Here is a 26,587-nt window from a genome sequence, read left to right as displayed (position 1 = left end):
AAAGCGAAATATTCGACAACTAAACAAGGAAGAAGATGAAGAAGAAGAAAATAAAGGAAGAAAAAGAAGGCAATAATTATTTTGAAGTTCTTTTCCCTAACTTCAAGAATTTTTTTTTAAATTGGGATAACTGCTGATAATAATTTATTATATCTCTGATCTGAATGCTTACTGACTACTGAGTAAATACTGAGATGAAATGACTGGTATAGGTCTAAGTTTTCAAGGAAAAACTACATAGTAGGGTTTTACAACAAGATATTTCAATTTGAGTAGATTGCTATCTAGAAAGCTGACATTTGACAAGTGAAAACTAAGCCATTACTAAAAATGGAACAATAGACAGTTAACGACGCATTGAAATTGTTCGAATTTGCTACAAAAATGGTGAAAATTTTGCAGCCGCAGTTCGCAAAATTAAAGCACAACCTTTCCTTTAAAACATGGAAAATAAAATCAATATACCAATGATAGTCTTGTTAGTAATTGATGAACGAATAAAAAAATACAGGAATCTTTGAAAAATATAACAACGTAAATAATTGATGAACGGGTAAAGAAGAGAATAAATAATAAACGAATGTTTGAAAAAATGTCAGAAGAGTCAGACCAATGATATGCTATTAACTACTCCACAATAGTCCAAGAAAATAGTTTAAACTGAATAACCAGTTAAACTCGGCTTTTGGAACTTCATTCAACTCCAATAGAAGTTACAGTTCAATCAAGTTCGATTTTCACAAATTAACAACTACGTTAATCCAAACTGATTCTGAAGAATTGATTTAAGTGGCTCATTAAGCATCGAAACCGCAACTTACCGATGCTGAAAGTTCTCAAATAGGTAAGTCATTTATCAGTGCATCCGACGTGTTCACTGAATCGTTCAATATCGGTTAATTCAAATCCATTGATGAATGGCTTCACTGGTAAGTTCGGAACCAACTTCAAATTACTCAAATCATTAAACTGAATTGTTCGCTCTCATTTTCTGTGGCAGATTGAAATTCGCATGTGAGATCGGAGCTTGTTAACGTCTGGTTTTTCAATTACATATGATCGTTGAATTAGTTTTTTCTATGGTTAACTTTGGAAGCTTTTATGTAGAGTGGTGGAATTAACTCTAGTTTTAACTTTTAAGGGCTTTAATTTTGTACTATTGAAGATAAAAATTACATTTTCAACTAAAAGTGAAACCTTTCAACCTTCAAATATACAGGATGGTCCAGATTTCAAATCATATAAACATATGTCCTAATGTACTTCGTTTTCGAGATACAGGGTGTTAAAGTTTTAAAAAAATCCATTTCTTACTTATAACTTTAATATTATTATATTCATTATTTTAATTTCAAGGTGTTTCGAACCAGGAAATAATCTCCTGCCAAAATTATCCAGTGGTGTAGATAAAGGGATTCGATGATCCTTTTCCTTTTGAAAATCTACGCCACTGTTTTTTTGACAGAAAATTATACCATTTCTGAAATCAACAGGGTTTTAATAAAAAAATGTCATGAAGTTTGTTTAGAATGTACTGTTTTTGAGATAATGCAATACAAAGCAAACACTATCATTGAAAGTACAAAATTGGTGTAGTTTATTGTCATGCTTTCATATAGTATTCAATTAATATTAATATTATGGAAATGTCAAAATTAAGTCTATCCATCTCCATAGAGTCAATTTTCACATGTCCCCAACATGGTTCGATTACGTTGAAGGATTGTGATAGGTATATTTTCAAATTCACAATTTTACTATATCTTTATAAATGTATATTATATTGAATGAAATATATTTATTTGAGTGATTCCCGATTGAATATGCAAATTTGAATATTTGGAATCCGATTTTTTTTCTAATTGTCGAATTTATAAAAAGCAAACTATTTATTATTTTCTGTATCTACCTGCTGAAATCCAAGGTTTGGCAACTTTTTCTCTCCTAGTGTCATGGGTTTTTTCAAGTCGTTTAGCGCGCTTGAAGTTTGTTTTCTGAATTTCTGATATATCTAGATATTTATTTCAATATATTCTGAGTTAATATGAAACATTGATTCACTTTGGGACATAAGAAGTGCATTCTTTGTGGAGAAACTCGCGAATTGAGTGAAATATCGTATCACTGGTATGTTTTCATTTCCGCGCGCTTCATGTCAAATTTGATTTTTCAAGTGGGGGACAAAATTTGCGTACTGAAAATGACATAGTGCTCCCTCTATCTATGATTATTACTCTGAGAGTCTATCTAAAAATCCATGGCCATCTATGTGGAAATTTGAATAATTTATTTTTATGGATAGTGTTTTTTTTTGTACTCGATTCTAGGAAAAAAATTCCAGAGACCTTTTTTTCTGTAAAACTCTCCTGATTTCAGAAATGAAATAATTTTTTCGAAAAAAATACGGTGGTGTAGATTTTCAATAGGAAAAGGATCATTGGACTCCTATATCTACATCAGTGGATAATTTCGGCAGCAGATACTGGACCACCCAGTATAAGGTATTTCATTATTAACTAGCCAAAAAAATTGTTCGTTTTATGAAAAAATTCTTTCACAAGAATTCTTAGAAGATTGAGTTCATTCAGAAAATGAAATTCAACTTGGGAACGCAAAAAAATCAAGTCCTTTTGAAATTTTTTTCCAGAGTTCTTGATCTTTTCTGAATTGAGCACTCAAAAATAGAATATTGCTCAGGAATGACGTTAAACACCCTGCTTCAAAAACAAGGTAAATGTTATGAGGCAAAAATGATTCTCTCGACTATATTTGTTTGTCCGGATTATGATAAATCACCTTGTGTAGGTATCAACTATGTGGATTTTATTACAGTAGTAACTACATGGACTCAAATTCTATCATATGTGAAACATAAATGAGACTCAAATAGAATAGGCCGGAACACAGACGAAGCAATTTCAAATGTATCAACAAATTTGCAAATGGCTAACAATTTTCATTGACGTCAATGTAGATAGTTTCGGATATAATGCATTTATTCCAATATCGGTAATCGCATCATAGAGATTGGAATATTCAATGATGCAAAATGTATTGTTTCAAACCAATATTACGTGATAAGTGATAATCTGACTCAAAATAAGCTTGCATTTATGAATATAAAATGGTATTGATGCGATTCGTAAATAATGCAGGTTCCAATTTATTATTCGTATACCTAATTGGTGTTTATCAATTCTCTCTTAATGGCTCGGAACTCTTGAAAATGATAGTTGCATCTTTTTCAATATGAGTAATCAGGATGTGTAATTCAAAAACTTTGAATATCCCTAAAAGAATAGTTATGCAATTCTGATTTTACTATCTGTACTCCTGAGAATATCATAAGTCACTGATTTTTGTACATCAAATCTTTTTTTCCTATTTTAACTCCAGATCGATATTACAGAAGTCGATAAAAACTTGGATTCTCTCGAGTTATTTCTTGGACACTTCGTAGTTATCATGTTCTGAATTGCACTTTAAACTTTTCCGAGCTACAAAAACTTTATATCTTCTATAAGTTTAATCCTCGGAGGGCTTATCGATTCCTATATGGTCTGCCAAAAAAAAGTGGAATTTCTTTTGACTTTCGTTTTTTTTATGATGGATACAAATGTGAAAGATAAATTGTAATATACTTTCCCTATTTCAGTATCGTAATGAGTTCATTACAGTTCTAAAAACAGTGCTGTAATGAACTCATATCACAGCATCGTTTTCGGTTATATTTTTCGGTTTGTGGTTGTCTATATTGACTTCCATTCCTGTCAAATTTCAACAAACGTCAATAATTGTCAATATCTCAGAGGAATTCTTTCCTCTGAGGTCAATATAATATAATTCGGATATAGTGAAATGATTTGCAACATTATTCGCAATTTCTCTAAATTCTGGTGGTGTTAAATCGATTTCGTCAGATATAACTAACCCATTTAATTCGTAATTGTAAATTATTTCAAAATTCAAAACGTACGATTCATAATCAAATTCCGTAAACTGTCAATGTTCGTAACAGTCACACCAACTGCCAAGATACAATACAAAATTCACTAGGATGTAAAGTCTGAATTTTCATTGAATTTCGACAATATTTCACAAAACTTGACTGAAATAGAGAAAATATCGTATAATACTCGTTGTAGAAGGCAATTCCAACACTCATGCGTTCGAATTTAGCAAAATTGTACATTTATTGATTTATATTTATATTTTGTATGACCTGATATAAGAAAAGAATGTTATATATTATGTAATATTTTGTTTTTAATTATGTAATAATTCACATGAATGTTGATTCCTATTTCTTATGTCGGTAGCCAATTTTGGGAATAGATATCGGCGCATTCGCCAATTTGTTCAACAAATCTCTAGAAATCGGTCTATTAACTAGCTCGTGAAAAATTACATACTTGAGCTTGGCTTGACTCGATTTTTAGATATTTATTGCTTGACTTGATATCAAGATACTTGATATTACTTGAGCTTGATATGCACGCGTCGCACGGCATATATTTCTACAATCTCGTGTGCGCTTAGACTAAAGGGGTTTCCTCGAGCGCCGAGAGACTGAAGCATTCGCCAGTGTAACTTTATTAGTAGTTTTCTCACATTTCTATGAAATCTATTGGTAGATTTTGGTAGTTTCAGAAATATTTTTCCAAACTTGGCCAGAATGGCCAAGGATTTTTGATCAACGCCAGAATATTCAGCTCCTGTTGAAAGACAATTTTCCAGAGCTGCTTTTACAGTTAAAAAACCCGCAATAGGTTAGGCGACAAATCTATAGGATGCCTCATGTGTCTTAGATCCTGGATGGAAAATTATGAAATCATATAAAGCCTGCAGGTTTCTCAATATAAAGAAACTTTATTTTTTTAATTTTTATTTTGTTATGATTTATAGTGATTTAATTTATGTTTCTATTTAAAAAAAGTTGATATTTTTATACAATAAGTTTAATAGATGAAGAGTTTTTTGCAACGTTCTATCTCATTTTATCATTTTTTTATTTATGTGTTACTACACAATAAAACTGATGAAAATCAAGTAGCTTGATAAGATTCAAGCACTTGATTAATAAATACTTGACTTAAGATTGACTTGAAATCCAGTCAAGCTCAAGCCAATTAGCTTGAAAATTAATGTAAGCTGTGAATCCCTACCTACAGCATCTCTAAGCGTGAGAGTAAAATAAGGATTGCGGAAATATAGTTATTTATTATACAAGGGAAAAAAGTATTAGATTTTAGCTCGAGGTTATGTTGTCTCCCGACGCGAAGCGGAGGGAGACAAAAAACCGAGATCTAAAATCTAATATTTTTTTCTGTGACAGGAAAAACGACAATTTAATAGTTAAAGAACATATTATTACAATATATTAAAGTCAGATTGTTATCGATATGAAATTTGAATTTTTAAACTAGTAAGCTGCAATTAGACCTGCGTTGCTAAGGGAAACTTCAAAGAAATCAAATATCTGTCAATTAAATTTAGTGATTTGTTTCAAAAATTGCGAACTCAGTAATAATTGTTTAGTAGTTATTTTGTTGAAAAATATGAAGTTAAAAAAATGTCTGATTCCGAGTTTTCTCTGACTCCACCGGAGTTGATAGAAGCAGCGCAAGTAGCGTCACGAAAATTATTGCCAGCTAAATCACGGAAAATTTACGAAACCGCGTATTCAAGATTTATGAAATGGAAAATGAAAAAGATATGCAGTTCTTTCTCGGAGACAGTGTTATTGGCTTATTTTTCGGAACTGGCACAACAACAAAAGCCATCAACAGTGTGGTCGAATTATTATTATTCCTTTATCTATATGTAGATAAATATATATCCGGGAAAAAAGTACTCACTTTTTTCCCGGGGAAAAAAGTAATTTCTTGAAAAGTCATATTTTGTTACCTGTCAACACAGATAAAATGTCAAATATTTTTCCCGTCACAGAAAAAAAGTCATTTTACTTTCAATCAATCCAAGATCATTTTCCTTTGAGTAGAGACCAAAAAATCAAAGAGAACAATCAAAAATTCAAAATTTAATGACTCACCTGTACTATTAGTTTCTTCATTTTCTTGATCAATTTCTGTAGGTTCATCTTCGTCCTCATCAGGAAAAAAATTGCGAGGCGGTTGTAAAAGTTGACCGGGTATCGTTAGGGGGAAATACGAGAGCAGCATTAAACTCAAGACGGAAAATCTCATCTCCAATTGCTGTAATACTTCTCTAAAGTATTCCCACTTTTAGCTAACATGGTCGTTATACTTCCCTGCAATGAAAGAAAATTATTCATACAGGAATATGCGAGTCTGAAACGTTTAAGCCTGAGGGAGTATCTCCGTCTCATAATTATTGCTTTCATAGAAAATAACGAACACAGATATTTACTTGACAACAAGGTGCACTCAGGAAATATTTCTATGACATGTATTGTCAAATATGGTTATAAATGTCAATATCTTCGTACATATATTGACGTATATCGATATTCGCTATTAATAAGTCACTCTGGAAGCATCAGCTATTGATCTTATTCTTTTGATCATCACTAAGATGTCTAAAAACATGGTGAATGCACTCGTCAATTTTTGAATGGAATGACATTCGACCAAATTGAAAATATTAGTTTTAGTTCGTGGCGCCGCCGCGATGTCATACTTGTCATTTCGCACTTTTTCCGTTGATTTCGATTGGATACATTAATTAAAACCCGATACTGATCAATCAAAAGCGATGTGTAACCGAGTATGATCGTGCATAGTCGTGAAACAAAACACGAAACGTTTACTGGAATGAATTCAAATATTTGTAATAGAGAGAGAGAGAGTTTATTGGTAATTCAATTTCAAGAATTCCTTCCATAGATCATAACTATAATGAAAGATATACATATATAGGTGGATAATGGCACAAAACTCATAAATAATAAATAACAAGAATCTTAATTTGTTGATTGCGCTACCTACAGCTTAACTAATATTCTCAAAATTGGCAAAACAAAAGCTAATCAGTTAATACACCTGGTTTTTATACATCTTAATAATGACGATAGGTTGATAGCTTTTTACATACGAGTATTATACATGTCAAAATTTGATAGCAGTCAGACCAATAGTTTGTGAGATATTGCGTTATGAGTGTAGCTACTTTTGTCATTTGAAAAAAGATGGAAAAAAAGAATTTCGTCTGCTGGTAAAATATTGCTTTTTGAAGGGGAAAATACAGTTGAAGCAAAATCTTGATTTGATGAAGAATTTCCGGGGTCTGCACCAGGCAAATCAACCATCATCGATTGGTATGCTAAATTTAAACGTGTTGAAAGGAGCACCGAAGACGGCGAGGAAAAACACAACAGTCAGCTGGCAAAGTTATGGCATCAGTATTCTGGGTATAATATTCATTGATTACCTCCAAAAGGGCCAGACCATCAACAGCGATTATTATATAGAGTTATTGGATCGTTTGAAGGATGAAATCGATAAAAAACGGCCCCATTCAAAGAAAACAAAGGTGCTGTTTCATCAAGACAATGCACCGTGTCACAAATCAATGAAAACAATGGCAAAATTGCATGAATTGGGCTTCGAATTGCTTCTGCATCCACCTTATCCGCCAGATCTGGCCCCAAACGACTTTTTCCTGTTCTCAGACCCCAAAAGAATGCTCGCTGGAAAGAAATTTAGCGCCAATGAAGAAGTAATCGCCGAAACTGAGACCTTTTTTGAAGCGAAAGACAAATCGTACTACAAAAATGGTAACGAAAAGTTGGAAGATCGCTTAAATCGCTGTATCGCCCTCGAAGGCAACTATGTTGAATAATAAAATCCAATTTTGCCAAAAAATGTGTAGACCGGGGACTTTTCAATTGGTTGCTTAGATGCTCAGCCCATCTTAGGATTCTGCTGATTATGGACCCAGGATAGAATCCTCTGATATCCTATATTTGACTTCAGTTCTATGAGGATTTATTGGCCATCCAGTCTACAAATTGAAATCTGTTGTTCGAGTATGATTTCATTTTAATATCGTTTACACTTTTCTTAAGGAGCTAATCCTGACGCACCAATAGAATCTGTTTCAGTTATAACAATAACATTAAACAAGATTTAACAGAATGTACTAAGATGCAGAAGGATCGATTATAAATTTTGAAATATTTTATGGGACTAAGGAATATAAAATGAAATACCGTAAATGGCTAATATCTTCTAGTTGTATTAAAATTGTTTCGTCTCTTGAATTTAGATACCTCTTGGAATTTGGAAACTTCCAAAAAATACACCATTTATGTGAACTTTGTGCGATAATAATAGAATTTTACGAGAGCATCTTTCCTAATGTAAAAAAAAGGTCACCGACCCTCGAAAATAATATCGTTTGTCACATATGGAAGATATTGATTTATATTTCAATCCATCCGGGCCAACTTGGTGGAAGTTACATCAGTTTCACGTTTGATGAAGAAATATGAGCCCCAATATCCCCATATCGTCCAAACGACGCTTTGATCCATTTCTGATTAATATCCTCAGCTATGTGACTTATATTCGTTATAGATCCTAGGAATGATTCATTTCAATCAACTGGTTGAATTATTTCCGGGATGGAAGACCCTTGGAATATCGATTTAGGGAGAACATAGAACAATATAATTTGATTACGAATATTTATAGCCTTGAATGAATGGAATTTCAATACATGATAGAAAGGAAAATATTGAAGAATGGATTGTATTTATATACAGAATGAGTCTTCGACTTGTACATTTTTTCCTTCACTATTTTTTTCGATTCGATTTTTTCTCACTTTGTACAGCAGGCAATCTGGAGTTGACCGGACTTTGATGGAAGATTCATCACATCAATAAAAAATTATATTCCGAAAATCATTTCCCTCGATTCCATTCCATTTTCGAGATACATAATATGTAAAATTGAAAGTGTTATTTGTAGGGAAGACAACTTTGTAACTTCTATGTTCTATGTCTAATATTCTAACCCAAAACTACCTCGTGTTATATTTAGTCAGCACTGAGCTGTTACAAGTATGAATCGAGAAACCAGAAGAAATAGCATTGTTTTTGATTCTTTTTAAGTTAGTAAGCTATTTCTTTTTATTTCTTATTATTTTCTTTTTTTTATTACTTTGTATGTTATTATATTATATATCTTTTCAAACGGGCTGAATCGGAAAAAATGCTAACGGAAAAAAGTGTTTCCTTTGACCTCAGAAACCTTCGGTTGAAATATATGTACAAGTCAGAAAATCGCCCTGCAATTTGATTAATTTTTTGGCTCCATGGCGAATTTTTATTCGAAATGATTTTTTGAATTTTATCCCATCTTTTTTTGCTACAAAATTTCATAGATTGTATTCTCGAGCAAGGAGGATCAATGTGGTATAGAAACCGATTTTTTTTATTGAATGGCAAATCACCTTTCTAATTTCACACTTAACTATTTTTTTTATCCTCGAGTAAAAAAAACTCATAAACTGGTAGGAATATGGTGTATAAGGAATTGCTGTAACTTATTATCATCGAAAGAGTACGTACGTGGAGGAAACATCGAATGAAACATCTTTCTGTAAATCGTAGAATGAAATTTATACCTTGAATTATTCATGAACAGGGTTGGATTTCCTCTGGTGTTGAACGTACCTCAAAATTATTAATGTGGCACGAGATATGGTGGAGCTTTTCAGTGAATTCATAATTTTTTTCTCACCCATCCAATTTTTCCGATTCGAGAAAGAATGGAAAGCCTTTACAGGAAGATTTCTTTCATGGACAATTGATGAAATGATTTTAGCGCATAGAGAAATAAACATAGATAGAGGAAGTAATTTTTGTCCCCAACATGGTTATATAACGTTGTCGGATTGTGATATATTTTCAAATCCACAATTTAACTATATCGTTATGAATGTTTATTATATTGAATGAAATATATTCATTTTAGTGATTCCCGATTAAATATGAAAATTTGAATATTTGGAATCCGATATTTTTCCTAATTGTCGAATTTATCCAAGGTTTGGCAACTTTTGCTCTCCTAGTGTCATCGGTTCTTTCACGTCGTTTGGCGCGCTTTATGTTTGTTTTCTGAATTTCTGAAATATTAAGGTATTCATTTCTATTTTGAGTTAATATGAAAAGTTGATTCACTATGGGACATAAGAAGTGCATTCTTTGTGGAGAAACTCGCGAATTGAGTGAAATATCGTATCACTGATATGTTGTCATTTCCGCGCGTTTCATGTCAAATTTGATAGTTCATTTTGGGGACAAAATTTGCTTACTGAAAATGACATAATGCTCCCTCTAACTATGTTTATTATTTTGAGTTCTAGCGCAATAACAAATTTTGCGAAAAACTGTATGACTTTAAAATTTGAAGCCTTTGAAGTTTTTCGATCAAACTTGTCAGGAATGTTTTTCTAGTAGTATGTCAAGTAAAGTAGTAAGAAGTAGGGTTTGATAAAAAAATCTTTGAAAACTTGATGGAAATTCAATTGAATTGAATATTAATTTAATTAAATAAAAGTTATTTTTTCATTTTTTCTTCTTCCCCTTCTTCCTCTTTTCAATAGGACTGTGTCCTGTTTTATTTTGCCTTCTTTCTATCATTATTATGTCTCTTGTGATATCGAGCTCCAGCTTTTTAATTTTATAAATAACAATTATTTTGATACAAAGTTGCTTCTCCGGATCATTCAACATGTTCAGTTTGAAGAATAATTAGTGAAAAACTGATTTTTTCCAAATTTTAACACCCTGTATCTCTAAAACGAAGCTTGTTAGGATATATGTTTATATGACCTTTTTTTCATGAAAAGAGTTCGACACCAAAGTTATTAAACTAAAATCTGGAGGACCCTGTATATTTTGTTGGAAGAAAAACAGGCTATGAATACATTATATATTACATGACCCCGTTTGTACGTAATGACGTTAACAAATTAATAGGCCATGATTAAAGCCGTGTTGAATTATTCACAGGACAAGTTAATCAACGTCCCTTATAGAACCTTCATGAAAGTATGAACAACTATTACAACGCAAGGTTGGCATTGGCACAACTCTTGACTCCCAGGGCTTCTTGCATGCAAGAAAATCGTTTGTATAATAGGGGTTATCAGTCTGCCACTACTTAATCAATATAGATCCCTCCCTTGTAGTCCTGGTGCGAATTTATTTCAGTAATTGCACGCAGCTACCTTCGCAACTTGAATAGAATCCAGTTTTATAGCCCCGTTGAGGGATTCTGAACCACAGTATTGTACATTTCTGGGCAATATTCCAACTGACTTTCATTTGGCCCAACTTGCCTCTAACTTGAGGAATATAAATAGTTAGTCTCTATTTCCTCGGAGAATTTGATGTTTTATTGTAGAGAATACTTACGTGTTCGTCAAATAATTGTCCATCATTAGTTAACTTTTTCCATCTTTCTTACAGAATTCGGTTTGATGCTTGAAAAATGAGTTTCTGCCGCGCTTTGGAATATTTCCAAGTTGATTAATTGATGAATGGAAGGTTTGCTACTTTTGTAGTTACTGACTTCTTGTTTAATAATTGCTTACGATTTATAAAATTTCGAAAGTTTGATATTCAATATTAGAGCACAAAATCACTTCATAAAAATCGAGTCAGTACTTTATTATATATACCAAAGTACAAAAATGCTCATTGGTAGCTACACCATTTCTAAATTGACATACTAAATCATTCTTGGGTTGGTCTATTCGAAATGTTAAGGTTAAAATATCTTTCACCTCAATGTGAATGTTGGCTTTTCAGTGAAATAGTTATTTGTTTTACTAGGCAGCAAAGTATTAGATTGACTGCCGCGGCTGATATTTTATCTATAAACTAGTTTGAGACCATTCTCTGCTTAGAATTCGAAAAATACTGACAGCTTGATGAAATGATATAGCGATCTGTTTAGGGAACGAGCACCAAAAAGCGACGACATATTGTAAATGTTTTTGAACAGAACTTTGGAGGCTGGCTGCTCGATTTTACATAAGTTCTTTTAGGAAAATATATAGGGCAAATACTTCCAACGTAGATCTCAATGTGCAGCACTTATGTTAATGGGAATGGATAATACATGCTAGATACATTCAATAATGAAACGTAAATACTAATCGACTAAAAAAATATGTATTCAAGAAAGGAATATCCGCATCCTAAATGCATGAGATATTTCTTTGTGGACTTTGAAATGAATCTAATTTGTTGGCCTACATAAAGCCATTTCATATCGTATCACAATACATCCTAAAGAAGATATATTCGAATTGTGTACTCAATTCTTGGATATATACGGATAAGAAATATATACCTAGATATTACCTTCAAAGTATACGGAACAAATTCAATTCTAAAGAATGTGGATGTTTCGATTGGGGATCATATCTATTTGTACTGCTTCTTAATGTAATACATGCATGTTTCAAACTTGAGTACTGAATACATTCGGCTTTGTTTATTTTGAAGCTGTGTGAAAAATTCAGTGGAATTTAAATGAAAAATGTATCCAATTGGGTTAGAACAGCTTTTTCATGGTAATATTTCAGTTATTCCAATTACGAAAGAATAGTCGAAATCTGACAATTCTATTTTAAAATGTTCAAATAATAAATATCTATAAATTTTAACTTTTGAGTAGAATATGTCGGATTCCTTTTGTTATGAGTTTTCAAATGCATGAACTGGAGTTGGGTTCTCGATTTTTAAGGTGAGTGAAATTTCAATTCGAATTTTATAGGATTTACATCTGATTCCCAAGTTCAGGTTAAAATGACTGTTGTTTGTTCGTTATTTTTCAGTGATTTCAAACAATTGGTTCCAACCACTGATAAGAGGTCCAAGGTTAATTTCAATTCTGTTCGTCCGTCCGACCGCCTGTGCTCGATAACTTTCGAACGGAATGTGCTGGAGATTTTAATTTTTTTTTGTTTTCTCAATATTCAAAAAAATACCCACCCGAGTCAACTCAAATTTAGAAAACCGTAGCACTACAGTGAAAGGTTGATGCAAAATTTCGTTAAGATCGTATCACTAGAAAATATTGTTTTTTTTTTGTGAAAATATACAGCATAATTCATTAGAGAGAAGGGCCGCCTGTCGAATTGTCTAAGTCATTCCAAACAAGAAGTCCAATAGGCAAAAGTTTTTCTATGGGCTAGTTTTGTCGATAGAGGTCTTTGAGAACTCTTATTTGTTCTCCATTGTTTATCAATACAAAACGTTATTTGAAGTTCAATTATTCGAAAATGATTATCGCCTTGGTGATCTACTATAAAGAAATGTTTATGAATTCTATTTTTTCAAAAAGAAGCATACTGAAAAATCTATCCATTGGCAGATTCATATCGTAAAAATCCGTTTCGTCAATAATAGATTTGAAGAGGAAATCTTTTCAAGGACGTTTTCTATTCTTATCCTTGAAATTATGATGGTCGAAAAATATTTTCCAATATGGAAATTTTCGAATATAACTTTCACTTCCTTTTGAAAAAACAATACTGTCGGTGACACTTTTGAAGGGGAAGTCCCATTTCTATACTAGATAGGCGAAAACTGATGTCGGTGTCTGAGGACCTATTTTCATGATTAACTCATTGGTGAAAACCGTAACTCCATAGCTATCACCGTTACATAGTTAAAGGGTGTTTTTTGAAATATTGCTCTAACTTTTCTTCTTTTCAAATTCAACATATTTCGATAGAGATCAAAATTACCATTCCAAAAATATAGCATACTTGATATTTTTCTGAAGTCATGTTCGAAATCCCAGCAAGTGACCAGCTAGGTGAACTGACCTAACATCTATGAACTTTTACCTTTATATAAGGAAGATTAAAATATATAATTTATAAGAAGTCGATCCACTCTAAAGAAGAGAGATGAAAGATGCCCAAGAGATAAAATTGGAAAATTCAGTATCTAGAACATGACTTCGGGAAATTATGCTAGATATATTTTTGGAAATTTATTTTATAGCGCTATTCAAAAATGTAGACATTTCTAGGTTGTATTATTTCAAGAAAAAAAAAACTATAGCGATACCTCTTAAAATGTCAGTTCGCTGAAATTTCAATTAACGTCATCGAATTCTACGTAAAAATGGCTTCGAAAATAATTTTACAGAAATAGAAAATTTTCAACGGAAGAAAAGTTACAGCAATATTTCGAAAATGAACATTTTCAAAAAACACGCGGTAACTATGTGAGGGTGAAAGCTATGAAGTTGCGGTTTTCACCAATGACTTTCTCATGAAAATTGCCCCTCTGACAGCGACATCAATTTTCGCCTATCTAGTTAAAAATGGGACTTCCAAGGGGAAGTGTCTAATTTTGCCCAGCCTGTACATTTTTGGCTGCACATTTTTATCCCATATTCCAGTAATATTTGTGAATCCCAGAAGGTGGTATTAATTTCTGTTCATTATAAATAAATTTATAAATAAATAGATCACCTGTTGTACTACTTCATCGTTTACTAGTTTATTGATGGTTGATAACGGTGTATTTAATTTAACAAATTAATAAATTCATTGGCCTTCATTAGCCCTGACGGCCCGAATGACCTAATCCAATAAATCTCTGTTGATATAACGAAAGAATAATTAAAAATTCCTCCCTTCCCTATAATCCCCATTTATTCCCAATTAGCATTTAATTTCGCCGGCCGAAACTTCGATCAGAAACATGACACACCGAACGCACGATAAATAAGCGTTAAAAACCTTAAAATCAACCAGCCACCAGGAAGAACAACAAAGGCGTGAAATTATACCGTATACGGTAACCAAGTTTTCTATTCTGACCTGACGATCGATAGAAGTCTGCCAATTTTCCCTTAGGCGCGAGCGGACGTGTGGAAATATCAGCCGACACATCAAAACCCGTCACATGCCTCCAGACCACACATAAACCACATATACTTACACGTATTTGTTAATGTCTAATATCGTGTGACCGATAACTAACACGAAACTGTTTTTGCAAACTCCGGATCGCAGTATGCGTGGCAACAGACGCCACCAACCTCCGGGTCAATGCGCCGACGTCTCTTCGTTTATTTTCCAGTCCCCCTCGAATTTCCCGATTTTCGGGGTTTGCGAATGCTGCGTAATGTGCTCAACTCGGAGCTACGTGTAAGACTGCCCTCAGATCGGTTCTGGATGCGTTTATTGGGAAATTCTTCATCGGTACTGCAGTCGGTTTTGGCATCTTCGACATCCCCCCTCTTCTTGTTCCATGATGTGTAAATTACTTTGCTTTCCTGTCACGTTAACTATCCCTCTTCTAGTAAATGATTACTGCGGTTTTCGAAGAACTTATATTGGGCTGTCATAATCAGATAATAGTATAGTCTAATCAAAGTCACTTTTCAAATGTATAAAACGTTAATACATATGTAAATAATAATAATACTTACCTTAATTAATTGATCCCATAAGACATTCCAACATGAAAAAGATAAGTCAAAGAGAAAAAAGGAAAAAACAACACAGATAGCATAACTATCATATTGTGAAACAATTTTATGTCAGCATGGCCGTCGCTAGCCAAATTGCCGCTCTAGACAGAGATCCATTTTGCTGCCCTAGGGCGGCAGAGCTGCAAAGACCCATTTTTCTGCCCTAACAGAAGCTTAAGCTGCAGAATGCCAATAATTAATATTGGATAACACTAGATAATTTAAAATAAGAAATAAGGGATATTATAAAATAATGGTATGTGGTATAAAATAATAAAACTGCTTATATTTCTTAAGAAGGATCAGTTGGAGTGATGATATGGAATTGTTTTCTTATATTTTGCATTCCATTTTGAGAAATCAACATTCTGATTAGAGAATTGAAAAAAAATAATCCAGAACCCCAAGTGGCAATAAAATTCGGAAACGTAAAGCCCCCTAGCGACGGCATTTAAAGTACGCATTTTCAAAACTAGCGAAACAAAGCAAATGATGAGAACATTGAAAGCAATTAAAGGTACGATAGGATAAGAAGGGATGCCTTCAGACAATAATTGTTAATCCAGAACGTCGTTAGATGGTCGAGGTCAAGACGAAGATACTGAAATGAACTTGTGAAAGGCACATTTTCCGACCAAATGTCCAAATTGGCAAAAAATCATCTCCCATATATTTCTTTCCGATCACTAGGGCAGCCACCAAATTTATGGAAAGAATGCTGGACAACATCAGCTGGCTAAAGAAATTGCACATAGTCCTATTAAACAGAAGGAGGAGGAAATACCATAGTTGAGTTATAAATAAGTTTTCATTAGCCAGATATTCACTAATGGCATAATAGCTTTTCCTACAACTGCTATGAAAAGTAGCGTATTCTTCTTAGCTTACTCAATTTCAAAATTATGTATTGCTCATACTGTGAGAAATATTATTCCACACAGCACTTTGTACACACCTAGCTTGGTAGACCAATGAAATTAGGCTTTTGAGAAGACGTTTCTATTGAAACGCAAGAAATGAACAGATACCTACTGTCAACGAAGGCCATTTTGAATTGAATTGAGTATACTACTTGAATTATTCAAATTTGTGCAGTTGCAGGAAAAGTATAGTGTGTAACATGTGGAGAAAGTTCTTTTTTCACTCGTGTGTTTTATCTCTAGTCTAGAAAGGGGAATATTATTCAAATCTCCACAAGTTCTTTCTTTATTGAGCTCAATACAAATTAGCTGTAACATTGAAAAATTGTAAAGTAAACATCGTTTGCTTCATTTAAATTATTACACTCTCATTTCACCTAGCAGTTGTTGCAATAATGGAGTCCTTTGCGTTGACGTAATAATTTCGGAAGAGTTATCAAATTCATTCGTTGAAGAGGCGTCAGCATAAACTATAGGATGTGCACTGAAAAACTCATCTGAAAAAAATAATGAAAATACTTCTTTTTTTTTAATTTGGGAAACATTCGAATGAAGAAATCAACTTTCTTAAGCGACAAAAAATTAATAAAGTATAATTATGCTTGACATTTCTATCGAAATAACGTTTAATTATTTGAAGTAAAAAATGGAAAATCCAGCATAATACATTTTTGAAATATCATTTTCAGATAATAATGTTTATACGCTTTCTATAGATTAATCTCAAGATCTATAAATAGTGTATATTTTTTTAGATTTTCAATTCAAATTCATAGGTTGATAATACTCACCTAAGGCATTTTCCATGGGATGCAAATCTCGATTGATCTTCTTCTTATAAAATTTATATACTACATAAACAAGTAGAAAAGATGTGACCCCTACAACGAATCTGAAAGGAAAGAGACCAAAGCTGGTTTCAACATTGTCTACTTCGTTGGCACGAAATCGTGGAGGAAAAACTACTCTTATCAATTAATCTTCAAATTAATTTAAATGAGATATGATTACTTCAAACAAAGGCACAATAAAAAAGTGAGTTTACATGAATCAGTTGAATATAGACGAATTTGAAATAAAATGATGAATATGTCGAAATATGGTTTACAATGATTTGCACGATTGATATTGATAAACAGAGATTTGTGCTGAAAATAGATTGGTAACTTACCCAAGCGCCAAGAATATGAAGTGCATATTTGTAAGATACACCTCAGAGCTGGAAGAATTCCTTGAATCAAATTTTGTTGTATAATTCCGCTTTCCCAGAACACAACTTCCATTCTTCATCGTGAAAGGTTCATCACAAATACATTTATAAGGTTCTATACAATATCCATACTTACAGGACGTTGGGCATTCTGCAATGCAACGGTTATTAATTATATCATTCTTATAACCAGGGCCACATCCTGAACCTACAGAAGTATGATTCACTGAAAGTTCCTGACATACATATTTACTGCCTTTAACCAGGGTGAAATTCTTGAAACATTCACACGTTTCATATGACACGCATGTTCCATTGATACAATGTTCAGAACAACCCTTTACACATTCGAAACTGCTATTACCCAATATATACCCTCGATTACAAGTACAAGTTTCTTTGGCAGAGCATCTTCCATTGACGCATGGTCTACTGCATAGCTGATTGCAGTTGTACTTGTCTTTTAGATCTGGAATGAATCCTGCATCACAAGTACAAGTTTCTTTGGTAGAGCACCTTCCATTGATGCATGGTCTACTGCATAGCAGGTTACATCTGTATTTGTCATTCGGATCTGGGACGTATCCAGTGTTACAAGTACAAGTTTCTTTGGCAGAACACCGTCCATTGACGCATGGTCTACTGCATAGCTGATTGCATTTATACTTGTCTTTCGGATCTGGGATGAATCCTGCATCACAAGTACAAGTTTCTTTGGCAGAGCACCTTCCATTGATACATGGTCTAGTGCATAACTGATAGCATCTGTATTTGTCATTCGGATCTGAGAAGTATACAGTGTTACAAGTACAAGTTTCTTTGGCAGAACACCGTCCATTGACACATGGTCTACTGCATAGCTGATTGCATTTATACTTGTCTTTCGGATCTGGGATGAATCCTGCATCACAAGTACAAGTTTCTTTGGCAGAGCAACTTCCATTGATGCATGATTTACTACATAGCAGAGTGCAATTGTATTTATCTTTCGGATCTAGGATGTATCCAGTGTTACAAGTACAAGTTTCTTTGGCAGAACACCGTCCATTTACGCATGGTCTACTGCATAGCTGATTGCATTTGTACTTGTCTTTCGGATCTGGGATGAATCCTGCATCACAAGTACAAGTTTCTTTGGCAGAGCACCGTCCATTGATGCATGATTTACTACATCTCAGAGTGCAATTGTATTTGTCTTTCGGATCTGAGATGTATCCAGTGTTACAAGTACAAGTTTCTTTGGCAGAACACCGTCCATTGACGCATGGTCTACTGCATAGCTGATTGCATTTGTACTTGTCTTTCGGATCTGGGATGAATCCTGCATCACAAGTACAAGTTTCTTTGGCAGAGCACCGTCCATTGATGCATGATTTACTACATGCCAGAGTGCAATTGTATTTGTCTTTCGGATCTAGGATGTATCCAGTGTTACAAGTACAAGTTTCTTTGGCAGAACACCGTCCATTGACGCATGGTCTACTGCATAGCTGATTGCATTTGTACTTGTCTTTCGGATCTGGGATGAATCCTGCATCACAAGTACAAGTTTCTTTGGCAGAGCACCGTCCATTGATGCATGATTTACTACATGCCAGAGTGCAATTGTATTTGTCTTTCGGATCTAGGATGTATCCAGTGTTACAAGTACAAGTTTCTTTGGCAGAACACTGTCCATTGACGCATGGTCTACTGCAAAGCTGATTGCATTTGTACTTGTCTTTCGGATCTGGGACGAATCCTGTATCACAAGTACAAGTTTCATTGGCAGAGCACCGTCCATTGATGCATGATTTACTACATAGCAGGTTACATCTGTATCTGTCATCCGGATCCGGGACGTATCCAGTGTTACAAGTACAAGTTTCTTTAGCAGAACACCGTCCATTGACGCAGGGTCTCATGCATAGCTGATTGCATTTGTACTTGTCTTTCGGATCTGGGATGAATCCTGTATTACAAGTACAAGTTTCTTTGGCAGAGCACCGTCCATTGATGCATGATTTACTACATAGCAGATTGCATTTGTACTTGTCTTTCGGATCTTGGACGAATCCTGTATCACAACTACAAGTTTCTTTGGCAGAGCAACTTCCATTTATGCATGTTCTACTACACAGTTTATTACATTTATATTTGTCCTTCGAATCGAGATAATATCCTGCATTACAAGAGCATGTTTCTCTAGCAGTACATCTCCCATTCACACATGTTTTACTACACGGACTATTACATTTGTATTTATCTTTCAGGTCAAGGCTATAACCTGCATTGCAAGTGCAAGTTTCTCTGGCAGAGCATCTTCCGTTGATGCAAGATCTACTACAAAGTTTATTACATTTATATTTGTCCTTCGAATCGAGGATATATCCTGCATTACAAGAACATGTTTCTCTAGCAGTACATCTTCCATTCACACATGTTTTGCTGTATAGTTTGTTACATTTGTATTTATCTTTCTGATCAAGGCTATAACCTGCATTGCAAGTGCAAGTTTCTTTGGCAGAGCACCTACCATTTATGCATGATCTACTACATAGTTTATTACATTTATATTTGTCCTTCGAATCGAGGATATATCCTGCATTACAAGAGCATGTTTCTTTAGCAGTACATCTTCCATTCACACATGTTTTACTACATAGACTGTTACATTTGTATTTATCTTTCAGGTCAAGGCTATAACCTGCATTACAAGAGCATGTTTCTTTGGCAGAGCACCTTCCATTCATGCATGATTGACTACATAGTTTATTACATTTATATTTGTCCTTCAAATCGAGGATATATCCCGCATTACAAGAACATGTTTCTCTAGCAGTACATCTTCCATTCACACATGTTCTGCTGCATAGTTTGTTACATTTGTATTTATCTTTCAAATCAAGAATATAACCTGCATTGCAAGTGCAAGTTTCTCTGGCAGAGCATCTTCCGTTGATGCAAGATCTACTACAAAGTTTATTACATTTATATTTGTCCTTCGAATCGAGGATATATCCTGCATTACAAGAGCATGTTTCTTTAGCAGTACATCTTCCATTCACACATGTTTTACTACATAGACTGTTACATTTGTATTTATCTTTCAAATCAAGAATATAACCTGCATTGCAAGTGCAAGTTTCTCTGGCAGAGCATCTTCCGTTGATGCAAGGTCTACTACAAAGTTTATTACATTTATATTTGTCCTTCGAATCGAGGATATATCCTGCATTACAAGAGCATGTTTCTTTAGCAGTACATCTTCCATTCACACATGTTTTACTACATAGACTGTTACATTTGTATTTATCTTTCAAATCAAGAATATAACCTGCATTGCAAGTGCAAGTTTCTCTGGCAGAGCATCTTCCGTTGATGCAAGGTCTACTACAAAGTTTATTACATTTATATTTGTCCTTCGAATCGAGGATATATCCTGCATTACAAGAGCATGTTTCTCTAGCAGTACATCTTCCATTCACACATGTTTTGCTGCATAGTTTGTTACATTTGTATTTATCTTTCTGGTCAAGGCTATAACCTGCATTGCAAGTGCAAGTTTCTCTGGCAGAGCATCTTCCGTTGATGCAAGATCTACTACAAAGTTTATTACATTTATATTTGTCCTTCGAATCGAGGATGTATCCTGCATTACAAGAGCATGTTTCTCTAGCAGTACATCTTCCATTCACACATGTTTTACTACATAGACTGTTACATTTGTATTTATCTTTCAGGTCAAGAATATAACCTGCATTGCAAGTGCAAGTTTCTCTGGCAGAGCATCTTCCGTTGATGCAAGATCTACTACAAAGTTTATTACATTTATATTTGTCCTTCGAATCGAGGATATATCCTGCATTACAAGAGCATGTTTCTCTAGCAGTACATCTTCCATTCACACATGTTTTACTACATAGACTGTTACATTTGTATTTATCTTTCAGGTCAAGAATATAACCTGCATTGCAAGTGCAAGTTTCTCTGGCAGAGCATCTTCCGTTGATGCAAGATCTACTACAAAGTTTATTACATTTATATTTGTCCTTCGAATCGAGGATATATCCTGCATTACAAGAGCATGTTTCTCTAGCAGTACATCTTCCATTCACACATGTTTTACTACATAGACTGTTACATTTGTATTTATCTTTCAAATCAAGGATATAACCTGCATTGCAAGTGCAAGTTTCTTTGGCAGAGCACCTTCCATTTATGCATGATCGACTACATAGTTTATTACATTTATATTTGTCCTTAAAATCGAGGATATATCCCGCATTACAAGAACATGTTTCTCTAGCAGTACATCTTCCATTCACACATGTCTTGCTGCATAGTTTGTTACATTTGTATTTATCTTTCTGGTCAAGGCTATAACCTGCATTGCAAGTGCAAGTTTCTCTGGCAGAGCATCTTCCGTTGATGCAAGATCTACTACAAAGTTTATTACATTTATATTTGTCCTTCGAATCGAGGATGTATCCTGCATTACAAGAGCATGTTTCTCTAGAAGTACATCTTCCATTCACACATGTTTTACTACACAGATTATTACATTTGTATTTGTCTTTCGTGTCAAGGATATAACCTGCATTGCAAGTGCAAGTTTCTTTGGCAGTACATCTTCCATTCACACATGTTTTGCTGCATAGTTTGTTACATTTGTATTTATCTTTCAAATCAAGGATATAACCTGCATTGCAAGTGCAAGTTTCTTTGGCAGAGCACCTTCCATTTATGCAAGATTTACTACAAAGTTTATTACATTTATATTTGTCCTTCGAATCGAGGATGTATCCTGCATTACAAGAGCATGTTTCTCTAGAAGTACATCTTCCATTCACACATGTTTTACTACACAGATTATTACATTTGTATTTGTCTTTCGTGTCAAGGATATAACCTGTATTGCAAGTGCAAGTTTCTTTGGCAGAGCATCTTCCGTTGATGCATGATCTACTACAAAGTTTATTACATTTATATTTGTCCTTTGAATCGATGATATATCCGGCATTACAAGAGCATGTTTCTCTAGCAGTACATCTCCCATTCACACATGTTTTACTACATAGTTTGTTACATCTGTATTTATCTTTAAGGTCAAGGATATAACCGGCATTGCAAGTGCAAGTTTCTTTGGCAGAACATCTTCCGTTGATACATGATCTACTACAAAGTTTATTACATTTATATCTGTCCTTTGAATCGATGATATATCCGGCATTACAAGAGCATGTTTCTCTAGCAGTACATCTTCCATTCACACATGTTTTGCTGCATAGTTTGTTACATTTGTATTTATCTTTCAAATCAAGAATATAACCTGCATTGCAAGTGCAAGTTTCTTTGGCAGAGCATCTTCCGTTGATGCAAGATCTACTACAAAGTTTATTACATTTATATTTGTCCTTCGAATCGAGGATATATCCTGCATTACAAGAGCATGTTTCTCTAGCAGTACATCTTCCATTCACACATGTTTTGCTGCATAGTTTGTTACATTTGTATTTATCTTTCTGGTCAAGGCTATAACCTGCATTGCAAGTGCAAGTTTCTTTGGCAGAGCACCTTCCATTTATGCATGATCGACTACATAGTTTATTACATTTATATTTGTCCTTAAAATCGAGGATATATCCCGCATTACAAGAACATGTTTCTCTAGAAGTACATCTTCCATTCACACATGTTTTACTACACATATTATTACATTTGTATTTGTCTTTCGTGTCAAGGATATAACCTGCATTGCAAGTGCAAGTTTCTTTGGCAGTACATCTTCCATTCACACATGTTTTGCTGCATAGTTTGTTACATTTGTATTTATCTTTCAAATCAAGGATATAACCTGCATTGCAAGTGCAAGTTTCTTTGGCAGAGCACCTTCCATTTATGCATGATCGACTACATAGTTTATTACATTTATATTTGTCCTTCGAATCGAGGATGTATCCTGCATTACAAGAGCATGTTTCTCTAGAAGTACATCTTCCATTCACACATGTTTTACTACATAGACTGTTACATTTGTATTTATCTTTCAGGTCAAGAATATAACCTGCATTGCAAGTGCAAGTTTCTCTGGCAGAGCATCTTCCGTTGATGCATGATCTACTACAAAGTTTATTACATTTATATTTGTCCTTTGAATCGATGATATATCCGGCATTACAAGAGCATGTTTCTCTAGCAGTACATCTCCCATTCACACATGTTTTACTACATAGTTTGTTACATCTGTATTTATCTTTAAGGTCAAGGATATAACCGGCATTGCAAGTGCAAGTTTCTTTGGCAGAACATCTTCCGTTGATACATGATCTACTACAAAGTTTATTACATTTATATCTGTCCTTTGAATCGATGATATATCCGGCATTACAAGAGCATGTTTCTCTAGCAGTACATCTCCCATTCACACATGTTTTACTACATAGTTTGTTACATCTGTATTTATCTTTAATGTCAAGGATATAACCAGCATTGCAAGTGCAAGTTTCTTTGGCAGAACATCTTCCGTTTGAGCATAATTTACTGCAAAGTCTATTACACTTATATTTATTTACCGAATCCATAACGAATCCTTTGTTACAGATGCATAGCTTTCCTCGGCATTTTCCATTTATACAAAATCTGCATTCGCTGCGAAATTCAAATAGCTCAATACTAAGAATTAAAAAGAAATATAAAGACCTTTTATAAATTTTGATAAAATAGAGGATAAGAACATTTCAAAGGGCACTAATAGGTTACAATCATCTAAAAAGATCATATGCAATTTTTTTACTCATTTAGCTCCATCATAACGACGAAAAAACGAAATAAAAATATTTGGTTTTTTTAAATATTCGGTGGTAAAATAAACATAGAACAATAATAACTAATTGAGCGTTTTGAACAACAAAAGGATCCATACGTTTTTCTCAGAACTCAGCAGTAAGATTCAGTGCTGAAAGAAATTTACCGTATTGCTGATGATTTTCAACGGAATTGGAAAATTCAGTGCTTTTTAGCCAAAGTCTAGTTGATTTTTTACCTCAATTTACTGTGAAATAGTACAATCTTCATCCCTAGCTTATTACTCATAATTAGTTTTGAATAACGAATGAAATATTAGTGAGTAGTACTATTACAGTGAATATTTCCCTCCTGTCAAAAATTCTATGTATCTGGAGAACAATTATCGAAAATTACAGCGATAATTGCATTGTAGGAAGCGAAACTGCACTGCGATAATTGTTCTGTTCATAGATGCATAGTTTCTATGCATCTTACACAGTTCGAATCTATGGCAATTCCATTCTAAATCAGTTTGACAAGTAATGTAAAAGTTTATTCGGGAAATATTCCCCCGAATTACACTCGTGCATCAAAATTACCGGATAATTTCGCATTCCAGCGTGTTTTCTTTGAAAAACTGCATTCGGTCATTTTCATTTTTGGAGAAAGAGCCCTCCACCTTCGGTGTCGGGCTCTTTCTCCAAAAATGAAAATGAACTCATGCAGTTTTTATGACAACACGCTGTCATGCAAAATTATCGGTAATTTTGATGCACTTGTGCAATTACTTACGATAATTTTTGAATACCCAACAAATCAATTTACAAGTCGTACCTAAATAAAAACAGGAAGAATGGTTCATGACCAAGTCATGAAATCGGTGTTTCTATACTTTTTAATCTGCTTAATTTGTGTTAGAAATAGGTAGATTCTTCTTCTGAAGAAGAAAAATTACTTGTTCAAACATTCGATGTCCATTTATAATCTGTTTATCATTCTCATTTTAAAGATTTTAATTATTTAATCCCGAGTCGTCATACCAATTGCCCTCATTAAACTTCTCAAACTTCATTTATGACAGATACCAAGAAACCTTTGGAACGATTATATGAATTTTCTGATAAATGACGAAATAGTAGGTACCTAAATGAAAAATTCTAATAACAATAGAACTCACCCATTATTGACTGTACATATCACGTTTATCACAGAAAACAAGAAAAACAACACCAAATAAAAATCTGAACTCATCTTATACATTTTTTATCATTGCAGTCTTCGCGACTTCTAATTAATATTTTATTATTTGTACATTTGTCATTATCACCGGAAGGAAGATAATTGAAAATGGAAATTCTTATCAATTCATGAATGTTTGAGAAGACCTGCATAAGAATTATTCACACGAGATTTCCTGATGCAATCGGATCATTTATGCAAAATGATAAGATTCATAATATAGGGTGATCCAACTAAAACTTAACACTGCGATTTTCCGGCTTTAAAATTAAATGTCTTAGATTGCTCGGACCCGTTAATTTCTGATTCGAGGGGAACAATTTTTCCGCTTTTCGCATCCCCGTACCACTTGTAACAGCAACCCCCTAAAGATGGAGACTACAACTCCTTTATTTTGAATAGGGATGAGGGGCGTTGCGATAACCCATTTTAAAGATCTTATCGAGTGCTTTCTGATACTGAAATTTTGCTTCAAAATTTTAATCGATAACGAAATTACAGTTAAAATACGGAAAGAGTACTAACTACTAAATACCTTCGAAATGTGACGGATACGAATAATATTCTAGAGATAAATTCCACATTGCCTCTTCCACTATTTTCAATAGTTATTGATGGATACTTTGAAGTGAAATTTTAGGGTCAGATAGTACTCGATACGATCTTCAAACTTAGTTATCGCAACACCCTTCCTCCCTATTTAAAATCAAGGGTTGTTACAGTTACAGTTACAGGGATGCGATATTCTTCATTCTATGGTACTATGTAGTATTTTTTTGTCAAATATTATTTCAATTGCGGCATACGACAGGGAGATAGCCTAAGTTCATTGCTCTTTAATCTCGTAATGGATCGAATAATTGAGAGAGTCAGAAAGTTCAGAGCAGGCTATAAGATAGGAAATCGTGTCAGCTGTGAGAAATCTAAGACCATGGCCATCGTCAAAGAGCAGA

At 33.8% G+C, this 26,587-nt stretch overlaps 2 protein-coding genes across 11 annotated transcripts in view; both read right to left on the bottom strand.

The window, feature by feature from the left end:
• The window catches only part of LOC123677041, a 39,225-nt gene extending 24,064 nt beyond the window's left edge, over positions 1 to 15,161 (bottom strand). For 8 of the 9 annotated variants that reach the window (XM_045613458.1, XM_045613453.1, XM_045613456.1 and 5 more), the window contains exons 1-2: positions 14,963 to 15,161; positions 6,053 to 6,271 (exon numbers count right to left, since the gene is read on the bottom strand). In XM_045613458.1, the coding sequence (XP_045469414.1) occupies positions 6,053 to 6,206 (154 nt within the window). In that variant the 5' untranslated portion in view covers positions 6,207 to 6,271; positions 14,963 to 15,161. Of the gene's footprint in view, positions 1 to 6,052; positions 6,272 to 14,841 lie in introns of all 9 variants that reach the window. The other variant, XM_045613454.1, reaches the window with a different exon arrangement.
• Positions 15,162 to 16,679: 1,518 nt separating this feature from the next.
• LOC123677040 (fibrillin-1-like) lies at positions 16,680 to 25,738 on the bottom strand. 2 transcript variants are annotated; one of them, XM_045613452.1, is made up of 5 exons: positions 25,573 to 25,737; positions 20,524 to 24,257; positions 17,589 to 20,313; positions 17,209 to 17,309; positions 16,680 to 16,914 (listed from the first exon to the last, which is right to left on the bottom strand). In XM_045613452.1, exons 1-5 carry the CDS (start codon positions 25,653 to 25,655, stop codon positions 16,778 to 16,780), a joined length of 6,780 nt encoding a protein of 2,259 aa, XP_045469408.1. In that variant the 5' UTR covers positions 25,656 to 25,737; the 3' UTR covers positions 16,680 to 16,777. The 2 variants fall into 2 exon arrangements, with proteins under 2 accessions (XP_045469408.1, XP_045469407.1); XM_045613451.1 differs by having other exon boundaries at positions 17,589 to 24,257; positions 25,573 to 25,738.
• Positions 25,739 to 26,587: the final 849 nt, after the last annotated feature.

Source organism: Harmonia axyridis, chromosome 3 (assembly GCF_914767665.1).
Source record: "Harmonia axyridis chromosome 3, icHarAxyr1.1, whole genome shotgun sequence".
Lineage (NCBI taxonomy): Eukaryota > Metazoa > Arthropoda > Insecta > Coleoptera > Coccinellidae > Harmonia > Harmonia axyridis.
This window is presented reverse-complemented; position numbering and strand designations above follow the sequence as displayed.